Source organism: Mytilus edulis, chromosome 9, assembly GCF_963676685.1.
Source record: "Mytilus edulis chromosome 9, xbMytEdul2.2, whole genome shotgun sequence".
In the NCBI taxonomy this organism is placed as follows: domain Eukaryota; kingdom Metazoa; phylum Mollusca; class Bivalvia; order Mytilida; family Mytilidae; genus Mytilus; species Mytilus edulis.
In genome coordinates, this window is record NC_092352.1 from 18,528,948 (window position 1) to 18,545,388 (window position 16,441).

A 16,441-nucleotide genomic window follows, 5' to 3' on the forward strand; every position below is an offset into this window, starting at 1 on the left:
CAATTTTGTTCATGACTCCATATGCTGTTTTAACTTTGTTTATATGGGCATAGGACATTTGAGCGAAAAAGAAAAAAGCACATAGGGTCATTTGAGCGCCGACTTCATAGGACATTTGAGCGCCGGGATATTAACCTTACCTGAGTTTTCAGACAGGACATTTGAGCGAAATTTTCCCTGATAATTTTACACGAATTAAGATTTTTTTTTAAAAGTAAGAAAAAAAAGTAAGATTTAGTTATAAATATTTTTTATTTTATTTCACACCCGAGTAATTCGACCGGTTCTGGCTGGTTTATGTAAGTGAAATCCTAAGTTGATCTCTATTTACCAATCAATTCTACTATAATTCATTGGCTATGCAAATTTTCTTTGTTCTAAAATTCTTATATATATATCTATTAAGTGAAATGTCCCTTGGCACTTGAAATCTTAATACTAATAATACATGTACGTGTTAAAATGGATATTATTTTGACCGAGACTAATAAGGGAAAAAGAAGCCTTGTTTGTGACAGTTTCCGATATAGAGTGGACAAAACACTAAAAGGAGAAGAAATATCCTGGAGATGTACAGTAAGTACCTTTTTTTACAAATTTGTTTTTAGTGCTTTGTTTACAATTAAAAGATGTTTTAATCTTTTTGTTGGTAAACTCCTGTTTTATGACTGTGCTTTGTTTTTAGTGCTTTGTTTTTTACAATTAAAATATGTTTTAATCTTTTTGTTGGTAAACTCCTCATTTAATGAACTATATTCGTAAGAAAATGAGACAATAAGACAATTCTCTATCCAAGACTTGTTTTCGCTCAAATGTCCTACGCTTATTCTTATTTTCGCTCAAATGTCCTAAAATTTAGGCGCTCAAATGTCCTATACTTTGGCGCTCAAACGTCCTTTTTTTTTCGCTCAAATGTCCTGTCAATGCACTCAAATGTCCATTGCCGGTTTATATCCTGATTAAAAAATGTTATTTTTCATTTTTAACACAGGACATAAATGATGTGAAATCTACTGCTGTACAGTGTATAGAGGATATGTTCGGATACCTTAAGAAGCATTCATTTAGGCTAGGTAAATAATGTTTGTTTTTATTTAGATCTGTTGGATTTTTTTTTTAATTTTTTTTTGTGGTAGTCTTCATCTGCATCTTGTTTTTAAGCAGATCATCAGCATATGTTCAGTGTGAATACCTATATATAATAATGGCATTACAGTTAATTATTTATATGTAAATTAGTTTTAAGCATTACTTAAACTTGGTTGGTAAATCAAAATTGTCATTCAATGATGTTTGACCAGTGGATATCACAGAAAAAGTAATAATGGTCATGTAAAAATTGGATGACCTTGATTCCACCAAACATGATGAAAACAATCCTACCTAGTATGAAAACGGGCAACTTTGCAAAATGCCTCATTGTGTTGAATTAGGAAAAAATGTCAAATCAGAATGACAATTTATAGTTGGTCATTTACACATGATGACATAAAGTCTTACCAACTGTGAAAGTTTCTTGGTGATGCATTCACATGGAGTCTTTGTGGTACTCTTTCAAAAATTGTCAAATTAAAATGCAATATAGTATGGTTTACTTAGAGATTTTGATAGCATTTTTTGTGTGAAGCATTTCCAGAAATCACAACAATTAAATATCACATTTTTTTCCATTATTGCTCAATAGCATATAATTTTTTAATACATGAAGTCTTATATAAAAACATTAAAAGTCTAATGGTGTTGTCAGTTTCAGATCTGTTAAAATGTTCTTGGAACAGCATACTATTGGAGGTTCTGATCACAATTACAGCTAGTGACCTTAGTTCACTACAAACCACATTACAGCTGATTGATGTTGTAAGTAACAAATTACTTTCAGGAGTACCGTATTTAGCTGTTTTAGATAATTCTCCCTCAAAAAATCTTGAAAAAAACAGCAAAAAAAAATGAAAAAAAAAGACTTTCACGATTATGGTATTGCTTTAGTTAATTTAGAACTGTTAAAGTATAAAACTAGCATTTCACATTTCTTACAGTCAAAGACATGAATGTGTGAAACAACAGAGCAGAAATATTCAAATTTGCCACTTTTATTTGATTCTTTTCTCCTTCTAGTGTAACTACATCTATGGATAGTAGTTTGTATGCAAAACACAGTCCTATTGATACCATATGGCACTTTCAACAATATTTTGTACACTGTGGACCTATGATGAAATCATCTCATTAAATCAGTGTTGAATATACAGACTTATCTCAAGAACAAAATTACTAAACCTAGCCTCTTATATTTGCCAAAATCTCTTGATTGATAAAACTGGACAAACAAGTATTTTCACCGGGGCCTGATTAGATAGTGTTACATCTTGGAAAGTCCATTCAAATTAATTTTGCAAAGAAATCTGCTCAAGCCTGTGCAAGGGGCAGTCTAAAACTTGCAGTGAGGTCAGTATCTATTTTTTAGGCCTCATTGTGACTTTGAGATGCAAAACAGCAATAAAAGGGCTGTTCCTTTGCTTTATACATGTTTTTTATTTTTAGTTGTTGTGCATGTACTGATTTTGGTGTCATGGATAGATACCCTATATCCTTTGTTTTCTCCTATCAACTTTCAAAATCAGAAAGAATTTAAAAATTAAATCAGATGTTGACCAAAAAATTGGAAGCAAATGCAGTAAGCAAAGATTTAAAGTGGTCAATGCTATCAACAATTGTGTATATATTGTAAGAGCAGTCTTAAAAACTTTTTTACCTTTCAGGTGTTGGAGTTGGATCAAAATGAAACCATTTTTAAGAAGAACTCAAATCTCCATCAACATTTAGTAGATTTCATCAAATGTATTGACATAGAAGATACAACAAATCATGCCACACTCAGCAGAATCAGAAACAAAATATTGTGAATAAACAAGTCATGTTCACCAAGTTATTTTTCTTGATATGGCACTTTGAGAGTATTAAATTAAATCTTTTTTTTTCTGTTCAGTCAAGAACCTCTAGCCTTTGTTAGTGTTGTGTGTAATTTTCAATTTTGGTTCATTTGTATGTTTGTAAGTTTAGTGTAGCGTCAATTTCGCTGAATTAGTATACATTGTTCAGGGCCAACTGAAGCCAGGTGTGGGATTTTCTAGTTGTGTTGAAGACCATTTGGTGGCCTTGAGCATTTTTGTTTGGGTTGTTATCTCTTTGATACATTCCCTTCCATGCTCTATTCAATTTATTTATTTGGCACACATAAAAAAAGGTCAGTTATGGTTTTTTTTCCCTAGCTAGCATTTCTCTAAGGGTTAATGTTTTGTTATTCTACTAACTCAAATATTTCAGTTGGTGTAAAAATTTCTCTACAATTTTGTGAGATCACCTGTCCAGAAGTGCTTGCATAAGTTTCAACAAACTGGCAGGTACAATAGGCCAAAAAAAAATAACACTTTGAGATATATGATCTTAGAGGAATAGGAATACATGTACTACAGATAAGGACTTTTATAATTTCCATATATTTTAGTGTAGCTTAGGAAAAGTACTACAGGTATATGTATTGCATTTATCATGATAAAAACCCTTAGAACATATGTTGGTTGGTTGGCAGGGTCATTGGATATATTTTTCAATCAAGATACTGTATTGAAAATTTTTACTAAGTTAAATTCTATTTGGCCCAGTAGATTAAGTGGAGTAGATTTTTTTTTAAAGATTGCAAAAATTAAGGAGTCAATTGAAAATAAGGGTCATATTGACTTATTTGTAGATTGTACTTTGCTAAACATTATTGCTGTTTACAGTTTATCTCTATCTAAAATAATATTTCAAATAACCCCAGACTGCAAAATTTTCTTAATTCAGGAGCAGCAACCCAACAACGGCTTGTCTGATTCTTCTAACAATCTCAGGACACAGATCTTCACCTGATAACCATTTTTACCTCATGTAAGATTTGCTCTAAATGCTTTAATTCCAGAGATATAAGCCATAATCTGCATTTTACCCCTATGTTCTATTTTTAACCATGTAGGCCATCTTGTTTGGGACACATTTTTTAAACTGGATACCTCAATGATGATTATGACCAAGTTTGATTAAAGGAGAAGATTCACTAAGAGTTAAAATTGGCCCTAAATTTTTAATGTCTTTTAAATCAGACCAAACGATTACAAATTTCAAATAGAAATACTTGTGATAATACTGTTAAGACTAAAATATACTTTATTGGCACCTTCCATTAAAATTTTTGAAGCTATGACACCTTAAATATACATTATTTGTATTTTAGGTCAATTTTGTCCAAAATGTTAATTGTTTTTGGCATAATTAACCTTGGCCGCCTTCCATGATCCAAAAAGTTTTTATAATGATGAATTCTATGTCACATTTGGTATCTATTGTTTACAAAACATTTTGGATCGTAGGTAGCAGCCAAATTTTTTCTTAAGCTTTTAGGTCTGAAAATTGCCCAAAATCATCAAAATTTGACAAAATGTCCCAAATGGGCCTAGTTTAGAGAGTATTATGTACTTTTATGAAAAGAACTGATTTATGGACTTTTAGAATAGACCCATTTATGAACCAATTTGTGAACTTTTTGATGTTTTATGATAAAGTTGATATTTTAGGCCATTTTGGGCCATAAGTGAACCTTGTCCTTTGGCTCAGTAGTTTTAGAGAAGATTTTTGTAAAAGATAATGACAGATGTCAAGTGATGAGAAAAGCTCACGTGGCCCTTTAGGCCAGGTGAGCTAAATAGTACAGAGTTTTATTTAATGGGGTAAGACTTGCAGCAATGATGGTAAACAGGTAAACACATTTTTACCTGTGTCAACAAAGGCAGATGCAGGTCTAGTAATCTCTCAACTCTGTCTATCCGAAAGTAAACAGTCAATATATTGTTGCTTTCAATGAAATGGAATGATTTTTTTATTTAGTATAGCTTTATGATGTTGAGTTGCAGACCATTAGCAAGTTTTTAGCTCACCTGGCCTAAAAGGCCATGTGAGCTTTTCTCATCACTTGGCGTCCGTCGTCGTCTGTCGTCGTTAACAGTTTTTCAAACATCTTCTCCTCTGAAACTACTGAATGGATTTGAATGAAACTTAGCATGATTGTTCCTTAGATTATCCTGCACAAAGTGTGTGCTTCGATTTTTGATCCATCAAAAAACATGGCCGCCGTTACTTAAAATAGAACATAGGGGTCAAATGCAGTTTTTGGCTTATATCTCAAAAACGAAAGCATTTAGAGCAAATCTGACATGAGGTAAAAATGTTCATTAGGTCAAGATCTATCAGCCCTGAAATTTTCAGATGAATCAAACAAACCATTGTTGGGTTGCTGCCACTTAATTGGTAATTTTAAGGAAATTTTGCAGTTTTTGGTCATTATCTTGAATATAATTATAGATAAAGATAAACTGTAAACAGCAAAAATGATCAGCAAAGTAAGATCTACAAATAAGTTAATATGACCAAAATTGTCAATTGACCCCTTAAGGGGTTATTGTCCTTTAATGACAATTTTTCACAATTTGTTCATCACATTTGCTAACTTTAAAAAATCTTCTCTGAAACTACTGAATGGATTTGGATGAAACTTAGCATGATTGTTCCTTAGATTATCCTGCACAAAGTGTGTGCTTCGATTTTTGATCCGTCAAAAAACATGGCCACCGTTACTTAAAATAGAACATAGGGGTCAAATGCAGTTTTTGGCTTATATCTCAAAAACGAAAGCATTTAGAGCAAATCTGACATGGGGTAAAAATGTTCATTAGGTCAAGATCTATCAGCCCTGAAATTTTCAGATAAATCAAACAAACCATTGTTGGGTTGCTGCCACTTAATTGGTAATTTTAAGGAAATTTTGCAGTTTTTGGTCATTATCTTGAATATTATTATAGATAAAGATAAACTGTAAACAGCAAAAATGATCAGCAAAGTAAGATCTACAAATAAGTTAATATGACCAAAATTGTCAATTGACCCCTTAAGGAGTTATTGTCCTTTAATGACAATTTTTCACAATTTGTTCATCATATTTGCTAACTTTAAAAAATCTTCTTCTCTAAAACTACTAAACCAAATTCAACCAAACTTCAACTGAATGATCAGTAGGGTGTATAAAATAAAGTTTGTGCTTTATTTTTTATTTCGTCAAAAAACATGGCCGTCATGGCTAAAAATAGAACACAGGGTAAAATGCAGTTTTTGGCTTATATCTCAAAAACTCCAGCATTTAGAGCAAATAAGTTAAAGTATTTATTAGGTCAAGGTCTACCTGTCCTGAAATTTTCAGCCGAATTGGGTAACTGGTTTTTCAGGTATAATGCCCCTGAATTGATGATTTTAAAGAAATTTTGCAGTTTTTGGTTATTATCTTGAATATTATTATAGATACAGATAAACTGTTAATAGCAAAAATGTTAAGCAAAGTAAGATCTACAAATAAGTCAATTTGACCAAAATTGTCAATTTAAAGACTTTTTCACAATTTGTTCATCATGTTGACTTACTTTAAAAAATCTTCTCCTTTGAAACTGCTGTATCAATTTCAGCCAAACTTAGGCTAAATGAGTTTCAGAGTATCTAGTATAAATTTTATATTTCATTTCCTTGTATGTCAGAAACATAGCTCCTATGGCTAAAATAGAACATAGGAGAAAATGATTTTTTTTTTGCTTTTGAAGAAAATAGGACGATTCAAAGAACATTTAAATAAATTGAAAAGCCAAAATAATCATTGATGAGAGATTTAACCAAAAAAATTAAGGTGAGCGATTCAGGCTCTTGAGAGCCTCTTGTTTCATCTGAGATGTATCCACTTCCTGTTTTACTGATAGTTTGAAATTTTACAACTATTGTTGTTCAAGGAAAAATTTTGTCAAAGAGTTTTTTTTTGCATAAGGGGAAAGGAATGATCAGTTACCCTCCAGTATACACAATGACTCAATCAATTGCATGCAGCAACACAGATCCAGACCCAGTTTAAATCTTACTTAAACTAGAAACAACAAGATTGTTGTCCAATGTGGATCCATTAGCCAATTAGTTGCAGAAGAGAATATTTTTTCTAAAAAGAACATGGTGGCAAAGTGATGAGAAAAACTGACGTGGCCATTTGGGCAGAGTGAGCTAAAATCATACGAACAATGACAAACAAAATATGCATATAATAGGATAATTTATTTTATGAACAGGTATTTTACAACTTTGCATGAAATCTACAATAATTGTTGATAAAACATACCGTAGTATACAATAAAGCACCACATTCACCTAAAATATCTCTTTCTATCAACCATTCGTCATCTGTCTAGTTTATAAACTATACAACAGAAGCATCCTTACCAAATACTCTAAAATATATTACAATTCTGCACATATTTAGGTGTACATTATACACATAGAATTTTTGACATGTATTTACATGTAACAAATGTGTGCCTGGTTATCAAGTCAACAACAAAGGGGTGAAAAATATTTCTATATGATTTTATTACAAATGATAAATTTCTAAATAATTGAGTAGAATGATATATAAAGAACAGGAACTGATTTGTTTATGAAAAATAAATTAAATTAGAAGACACAATGAAACTTTACTCCATTTCATCTAGCAGATTAACCACCTCCTTTGAGAAATTAGGATCGATTTATTTCATGGTGACAAAAACATCCTCTTAAACTTAAATTTATACTGTTAATGCAAGTTTAAAATGAGCTTGAAGGTAATTTGGTGGGTACTAATTTTCAAGGATTGAAGAGAAGGTTTTTTTTGTGGATATTTTGACTTTGTGGCTTGTAAAAGTCTGCATACAAGCCAATAGAAAACATGTACTTTTCATTTCGAGTTTACTTATACCCAAGATTTCCATGAAAATTGATATCTAGTTAAAAAAAAATGATAAATCCACAGCATAATTTAAACTTTATGTGCTTATGTTTGATAAATACCTTTAAATGATAAAGAAATTAAGCTCCAAAACTTTAAGGAAGTTGTTTAACTCTAGATGAATGGAGTTTCTGAGTTTTAATGAGTAAGACAAGAGTTTCATAAGAACTTTAGAAGCATAAGAAAAGTATAGAATGTTATTGGATGGAAATATGTCAAATAATATATATATTAAACTTATGTTGAAACAGAAATAAGTCAGGGTAATATTTGAAAGAAAAAAAAGAAGGATATTTAATCAGTTCAATTTATTTCTAGACTGGGTATTACTAATCTGCTGAAAGGAGAAGCCAATCCAGAGTTTATTTGAGGATTACTACATGTATATCAGATATTTGTCTTCTGGGGGAGAATACCGTATTTTAATTTCTTTACAATATATTAATCTCAAAATTTTAATATACAAATGTATATATATACATATAAAACAACTTTAAAATTCATTAACATATTATTATATTGTTGTCCAATATTTCAATCCTTTAAAATTTTAATTAATATGGTACATGTATACAATGGTAACATACACTACCTTCATATAAACAATCAGTATCTATTTTTAATAAACGAAACTCCAGTTAAATAAATTTCTTTTTAATTAAATTTCCAGTAGAAAGAGTAGATTATTACCACTGATGTATACTGTTCATTGGTATTACATTTTTCGCCAACATTTTACTATCTTTAGACAGCTTTCAGAAATTGTCAAATAAAATCAGACATCAAGTAGCTTTTGACCTTCAAAATCAGCTTTAGTTGTGCCTCATCCAACTCATGATAATTCTTTGTGACAAGCTTGCAATTATATGGATAATAAAGGGGGGAGGGGCTGGTAAAATATACATAAGCTAGCAGATACAAGATAAATTTTCTAAATGAGTTACAACCCTATGTAATAATATACTGACTATGACTGTTATTACACAGTATGAGCAAGATACAAAGAACACAAAACAACAGTCGAGCTGAGATCACTGCGGAAATAGTTTTAAACTACTATGTGTTTCATTTAAGTTGTTTTGAATAACAAGTATTTCATGAAAGTGTGTAGTGGGTTGGATGTAAAAACCAGACAAATCAAATATAATGAGTAACTCTGTTTCTGTGTTTTGATCATGCATGAAATAAATAAACAAATAAAACACTAGATAATTTGAATGTAATGGTAAAGGGAAATAATTCACAATGTAAAACTGCAAATAAGAGTACATTTCACAATCAAAATTTCAAAAATTAACAAAAGTCCAAATAATGTTTTACTTTCCATTAACATTTCATAAATTCTTAACTTCTGATGTCTCCACAGAGTGAATAAACATTTTCGTAAAGAAATTGGTCTCTATGTCTTTTGCAAGCTAACACAATTATGTTGAGTTATTTCCCTTAAATAGTTTCTAAAGTTTGCTTTTTAGAAAAAAAAAAGGATGGTACAATAGTACAATGCAAGGGATAAACACAATTTCCTAAAAACGTGAAACTGAAAGACTTAATCTACATGCACCACCACTGCCTGGAATACACAGCAAATCAAGAATATTTTGATGTTCATTAATTTGCTTTCATCAAAATTTATTTTATCTTAATTTCAATGTTATATGATATTATTAAAAGCAACTGAAAATTTGATGAAATTTTATTCTTTTGCTACATAAATCCCAGGAGCCTCTAAAAAATTAGATGGTAAAACATATATTTTGTTTGCCTAGGCAAAACTGATCAACATCCACATAAAATAACATTTTCATTTACAAGAGGTCGAGTTAAACAATATGTCAAGGTTCATTAGTGGGGTCAGTATCACAAACATAATTATAGAACTGGCCTTATTGACAGTGCAAAAGAAAAATTAATGAACTATTGTTAATATTCCTATGAATTTTTTATAAAAATTTCAAAAAGGAATTATATTATCAATAGATATCGTTAAATAAGCATAAAATAAAACAACAACACCAGACAAAACATTAAAACTACAACAATCAACAAATGAATAATTGCATCCTTTAATGTTGGCACCAAGATATTTATACACCATCATGCCAACGTCTGGTTGCAACTTTTATCACGTCCTTAGTTTCATCTTAAAAATATATCAATGATTGTATCATATTTCAGTTGCCAATTTATGTTATATTCATGACTATTTGTTGTCTGATTAAAACACTATAGTGAAATCTTTCAAAATTACTGACTTTAAAATGTAACAGTCTTCAACATTAATTTTAACTCATCTGTTGAACAAAATAAAAGATCTTTGCAACAAGTGTTAACACAGTTGTTAGACAACAGCATATTTATAATTCACATGAATATTTGTCCTGAATAAAATAATGTTTTTTGGCTCAACTTCCATTCTTCATTGTTCGATAATATAGAATTAGCATTTCAAATTTTATTTCACGTTAAATTATATAATCACTACGTTTTTTATTTTCCAATTTCACACAACTTCTAATTCTGTGGCAAGCACTTGGGTAATAAAACATGAAAATTTTAATCACTTTTCCATTTACCCATCTGAAAATCTTCCATGTCTGAAAAATTAACACCATATTGCCTTTTGAGACTGTACTTTCGTCTTTAAAATGAATATTTCTTTTTATAGAAATATCGCTGTTCAATAAATTAAAAGCACTATATATCACAAAATCAGCTTTTGACTTGTTTTTGCAAATGCTGTAAAAATTCATAATAAGACATAGATGATTCAGTCCGGTCTTCCACCATATATTGAAAGAATTCCATGCGTATTTTACTGTCTTCTCTGAAAATAATAAAAATGATTATTGTTTTATTGATGTCGACTCTCATTTATAACTGAATATGCTGTATGGGGCTTTACTCATTGTTAAAGGCTGTTCAGTGACCTATAGTTGTTAATTTCTGTGTCATTTAGTCTCTTTTGAAGAGTTGTCTAAGATATTATTTATATATATTTATTTAAGATAAGTGGCTGTTTTGTTATAGACTTTCATGATTAGTGGCTGTTTTTGGTATATACATTTTTTTGTAAAAACGTGTCTTAATCCCAACATTATAATTTTTTTTACCCAAAATGTGGTCCCTGTAAACTGAAATGAATATAAAACTAATGAAACCCTGTTTTCAGATCTTTTTAGTCCTTTTTCCACTAGAAAGGCGACACATACAAAATTCTTAGTTTTCAGTTATTGGGTTATCAATTATTTTGTCTATTTCTTACTGTAACCTTAGAAGTTGCTCAGGATGGATTATGTTTGCATGTTTCATTGACCCCTAATTTCAAAATGTCTACATACCTCACAACATAAAACGTTGATCCATTAGGTCGATTATCCAATAAATAATTTACAAATGCTCTAACATTTTCTGATGTTGGGTTTTCTAATTCTGGTAAATCAATCTGTAATAAATCATAATTTAGTAATTCACAGTATTAATATTCTTAGGAAATGGATTTCATTGATATTTCACATCCTGGTGTTGCATATTACCCTTTCAAAAGTATTTACTGCTTTGAACATTCAAATAGATGTTTACTTCTAATCATGAAATTGTTATCCCATGAATATTGTAGTTATACAAACAATATGTTTATATTGCAACCTAATTTTGGTAAAAGTCAAATAAATCTTGATAAAACATAATAAATGATAGGTGAAAAGGTAACGTTAGATATTTGCAAGGTGTATTCTTTTTTTACTGCTTTTATGTGCATATGTGCAGGCATTGGCCTGAATATTCATGAAATATTAGCCAATGGACATTATACAAACCAAAAATCAATCAATTTTTAGAGGGAGCAATATCTTTGACCCTAATGAAAATCTTATGTTTTTTGTATTACCAATTAAGTAATTATCCAGATTATTTTTTGCTATGTGTATATATTTACGGATAAATTTAGCAGCTATGAAATAAAATATTCTTGCCAGAAATCAGAACTTTGTAATTTGCAGCAATACATGTATGTATTTAAACATATATTATAGAATAAGCTTGGATAAACTTAAGATCAACAAAGTGCATTCCTACCATTCCTTCAGGTATTGACATAAAATTAGGAACATCTAATACGTCTTGACAGAACTGGTCACCTACAGCACTTCCTACATAAAAGTACATGCGATCATACGCATCTAACACATACACTCCTTGACGGTCAATATTGGCTGAAGACAGATGAAGTCTTATGGTATTTGGAACCTCTGTATTATTCTTTGTCATTACCGTCTGAAAAAAAGGGGAATAATTACATCAAATGTAATTCACATTATCTATCTGACTGATAAAAGCAAAAAATAATTGTCAAAATTTAAAACCTTAATTGAGTGTTTATTCAAACAACGCTTTGTTAAAGGGGCACTAGCTGTCAAATTCATGGTCACCGATTTGACTCAAATTCTCATATTTGATTTATAACAATGTAAGACATTTATCCAAACTATCAAAAGTCTAAAATAAACAGTTTACAGAGCATGGGGTAGATAATATATAGGTTCGTTTCGTGTGTACTTTAGTCCAGACGCCTTCTAATTAACTATCGATTTGACCTTAGATGACCATATAAGCGATGTAAACATAAATAAAGATATGAATAGATTAAACCAACACGTGCAATTGTATTTTTATAGGTCTGTTTGATTTTATTTTATAAATTAACAAGAATGTGTCCAAAGTACACAGATGCCCCACTCGCACTACCCTTTACCATGTTCCATGGACGGTGAAATTGGGTAATAATCTAATTTGGCATTAAAATTAGAAAGATTATACTATAGGGAACATATGTACTAAGTTTCAAGTTGATTGGACTTCAATTTTATCAAAAACTACCTTGACCAAAAACTTTAACCTGAAACTCCCACTTTCATTTTCTATGTTCAGTGGACCGTGAAATGGGGTCAAAAGTCTAATTTGGCTTTAAAATTAAAAAGATCATATCATAAGCAACAAGTGTACTAAGTTTCAAGTTGATTGGACTTCAGCTTCATCGAAAACTACCTTGACCAAAAACTTTAACCTGAACGGACGCACAGATGGACGGACGGACGAACGGAAGCACAGACGGACGGACGGCCGAACGGAGCCACAGACCAGAAAACATAATGCCCCTCTACTATTGTAGGTGGGGCATAAAAATAGATGTTTCTCATTGTTTTTAACCGTATAAGAAAGATTTTTTGGGCATCGAGTTAGTAATCAAACGATTTACTGTAGTTTCACTTTCATTGTTGACATTCTTTTTCTTTAAATAACCAGTACACGTACAATGCATGCGTTGTCAATTTCTAGATAGAGGTTAAATTGAAGTTCACATGAATACGAATTTAAAGAGGTCGACTCATTCACTTGCAAGTGAATGACTAATTATCAATGTTTCTTAGCGTAATTTGACAAAATTTAACCTTTTTGGCTGCAAAAAGCGAATTGTTATTTCACTATTTCACTTTCATCATGTTCATTATTGATTGAACAGAAAAAAATCAAACTTTAGATTTTTTGTATATCTTGTAGCTAGTGCCCCTTTAAGACATAACAAAGAAAGCTTTGATAAGTTATTCTACTCTAAAAATTCATGTTTGTGTGTTACATATAAATTCATGTACATGTTAACTTGATACTTACTGTTTCGCCTAGTTTGTGTATAGGATACAAGTGCGGGTATATACTCTGAATAAGATACTGTATGGGTAAACTTTTACATTGCTGCATGGCAAATACTCTATCATCTAGTTTGGTAGTCGTACCAAATCTAAAGGCAGTCTGAAATGGAAAAATAGCAAAACTGATAATAGAATCCTACTAGGGAATTGTTGCATGCAATTTAGATGTGAGAAATAACTGATTATCATTATCAAGTCAAAATATTTGCAATTCATCTAAGCAATTATATCATTGTGTATACATCCATCATTTTCTACATAAGGAAATGTCTGTACCCAATTAGGAATATGACAGTTGTTTTCCATTACTTTGATGTGTTTGAGAGTTTGATTTTGACAAGGGACTTTCTGTTTTAAATTTTTCTTTTTTGCTATATTACTTTGGACTATGAGATTTTTATATTTCCCTCAATGAATAAGGAAAATATATAATATGAAGTATACTTTCTGTGAACTAAAGAAGACAAATAGCTTAAAATATATGTTAGACAGAAAATTAATGAATTGTACTTTATGAAAAGTCATGTAAAATTATTGACTTGATTGAAAAAATACTATTAAATGTTACCCTTTACACATTTACTTACAAATTTACACATAGCTGAGATTAGCATTGGTAATAATCTTAGTGAGTAACATATGGGTAAACTGCCTATTCTCTGTGAAGAAGGTAATGTACTACCGAAGGCTGATAATGAATCTACAGAAGCATTTAACATGGCTTCTCTGGCATCAGGTAATGAAGCTGTTACACTTCTGTCAGCACCTGTAAAAAGAAAATGTCACATTTTAATAAAAAATTGTTTTTACTTCCTGGTTTATAACTTACTTACATTTCTGTTTACAAATTTCACAGAGCATAACCAATTTATGATAAAATTGACAACTGTGGAAAAATAAATGAACCTTTATTTCATGGTAGATTATATATTACAAAACCTAATGATTTTAACATTGAGAAACAAGAGAATTCAAGTGATGAAATGTTCAATTTTTCTTATTATTCACCAATATTGCATAGTTATTTTCACCAGTTGACTTACACAAATTTTGGAAACTGCATGTATGTTTATTTCTAATTTTCATGATCATTTCAACTTATAATACTCTTTTTTGCCAAACTCACCCATTTTTGCCAGTAATCCAATAATTGCTTGTTGATCAGCCCCAGCATAAATCTCACTTAACTGATTTGTAACTGGAAGGCACATGGTATGTACACGTATTCTTCTTTCTCCTGAAACAAAAGTTGTTCAGAAATTTCAATACAGGCTCCAAGGACTTTTAAATATACAACTGACATCCATTAGAAATGATTTCTTAACCTTACACATTTTTTTATTGATTGGATATATAAATGAAATGAATGGTTGGCAGATAATTCTGGACATGACGTTCTTTAGATAATCCTGACAATAATGCCCTATCGATCTTTGAAGCAAAATGGAACAACTAACAATAGTTAGCTTCAAACTTGTAAAAAGATAAATCTGACACATTCCAATTCTATTAGGGCTATTCCAGTAAAAATTATCCAGGGGGGGGTGGAACGCCACTTATTTTTTGACCCCCCACCTATGGAAAAGATTAAAAAAATACACCCCCACCTAGAACATGTATTTTCTTCCAAGACCCCCTACCTAGAGAAAAAAAATAAAAGTTAGCTAGTTTTTTAAAGTATACAAAAATGTTGCATCCTGTCAAATAAATGTAAAATTTGTTGGTCTATCTATTTCAGTGCATCCAAAAAGGGGGGGCCCTCTGGCCCCCCCCTCCCCCCCCCCTAAATCCGCCTCTAGTCTCAATGGCAATCATACCACATCTTCTTTTTTATACTAGCTATGTTGCTATTAAAATATAAAATGAAACATGTAACAATGTTATGGAGCAGCAGACGACAGATGCAACATGACAGCAATAGCTCACAGTGACCGAAAAAGGGGGGTGCGATTTTAATTATGGCCCATTTTATTTTTAAAACTGTCAATAACATTTTCAGGTACGACATATTCTTCAGGTGGGGAAACTGGTTGGCACCAACCATTTGATGTTTCAGAGTTTAGTTTGAGCCATAAAATATTTTTGGTAGGCACAATGTAATTCTTTTTTTATTTTTTGTATTTCTTATATACATTTTTTTTTCAATAGGCAAATGTTGAGGAAGATGATATACTCTCCTGTGTAACAAGGCCATATTTTTCCGCAAAAATTAGGCCATTTTTTTCCTTCAATACCACCCACGCAACATATGCGCAATAAAAATCTAATTGTCTGTGCCAAATATAAATATTTTTTTATGGACCGCATAGTTTGGATGTCACCCACACATATTTTTTTGTGGGGAGACGGTATACAAGGGAGAGGGTACTTGAAGTTGTTATAAACTGTATGCAATAAAATATTATTTGGGACAAAAATTGCAAAGAATTGGCCAGTCCACCTTTAAGGACATATTCTTTGCAAGGAAAGAGATTTAAGTACAGCAAATTCTGCCATTTCAATTTCAATGAATATATAATAACTTCTTCCAACCGCAACAATATTTAAGTTAACCTTTATTTACAATGTTTAAACTGGTACTGTTGCCTTGTTCATGTTCATGTTGGTTTTTTTTACATTAAATTTGGGTCTTCGTCGATACCATACTTATTCCAGACGTTCCGTATCAGAGGACATTTCAGGCAATTCCTCTGCACTTCTTGTATCATTATATCTTCATCACGGTGACAAGAATAACAGTATAGAGTACCATTAATTCATAGAACAAAACAACAAATCGCTGAAGAAGTCATGTTTACAAAATGTCAAAATGAGCCAAAGACCAAAAAATGACAAGGACAGTTAAGCGTCTTTT

At 31.0% G+C, this 16,441-nt stretch overlaps 2 protein-coding genes across 3 annotated transcripts in view; one reads left to right on the top strand and one right to left on the bottom strand.

Moving 5' to 3' along the window:
- LOC139487753 (meiosis inhibitor protein 1-like) overlaps positions 1 to 2,921 on the top strand; it is a 44,646-nt gene extending 41,725 nt beyond the window's left edge. The window contains exons 27-29 of the mRNA XM_071272814.1: positions 992 to 1,073; positions 1,748 to 1,857; positions 2,760 to 2,921. Of these exons, the coding sequence (XP_071128915.1) occupies positions 992 to 1,073; positions 1,748 to 1,857; positions 2,760 to 2,903 (336 nt within the window). The 3' untranslated portion in view covers positions 2,904 to 2,921. The remainder of the gene's footprint in view (positions 1 to 991; positions 1,074 to 1,747; positions 1,858 to 2,759) is intronic.
- A 4,233-nt stretch (positions 2,922 to 7,154) lies between these two features.
- The window catches only part of LOC139487754 (protein transport protein Sec24A-like), a 33,517-nt gene continuing 24,230 nt past the window's right edge, over positions 7,155 to 16,441 (bottom strand). For both annotated transcript variants that reach the window (XM_071272815.1, XM_071272816.1), the window contains 7 exons: positions 14,714 to 14,824; positions 14,175 to 14,353; positions 13,550 to 13,687; positions 11,957 to 12,154; positions 11,221 to 11,324; positions 9,540 to 10,706; positions 7,155 to 9,129 (listed from right to left, as the gene is read on the bottom strand). In XM_071272815.1, the coding sequence (XP_071128916.1) occupies positions 10,592 to 10,706; positions 11,221 to 11,324; positions 11,957 to 12,154; positions 13,550 to 13,687; positions 14,175 to 14,353; positions 14,714 to 14,824 (845 nt within the window). In that variant the 3' untranslated portion in view covers positions 7,155 to 9,129; positions 9,540 to 10,591. The remainder of the gene's footprint in view (positions 9,130 to 9,539; positions 10,707 to 11,220; positions 11,325 to 11,956; positions 12,155 to 13,549; positions 13,688 to 14,174; positions 14,354 to 14,713; positions 14,825 to 16,441) is intronic.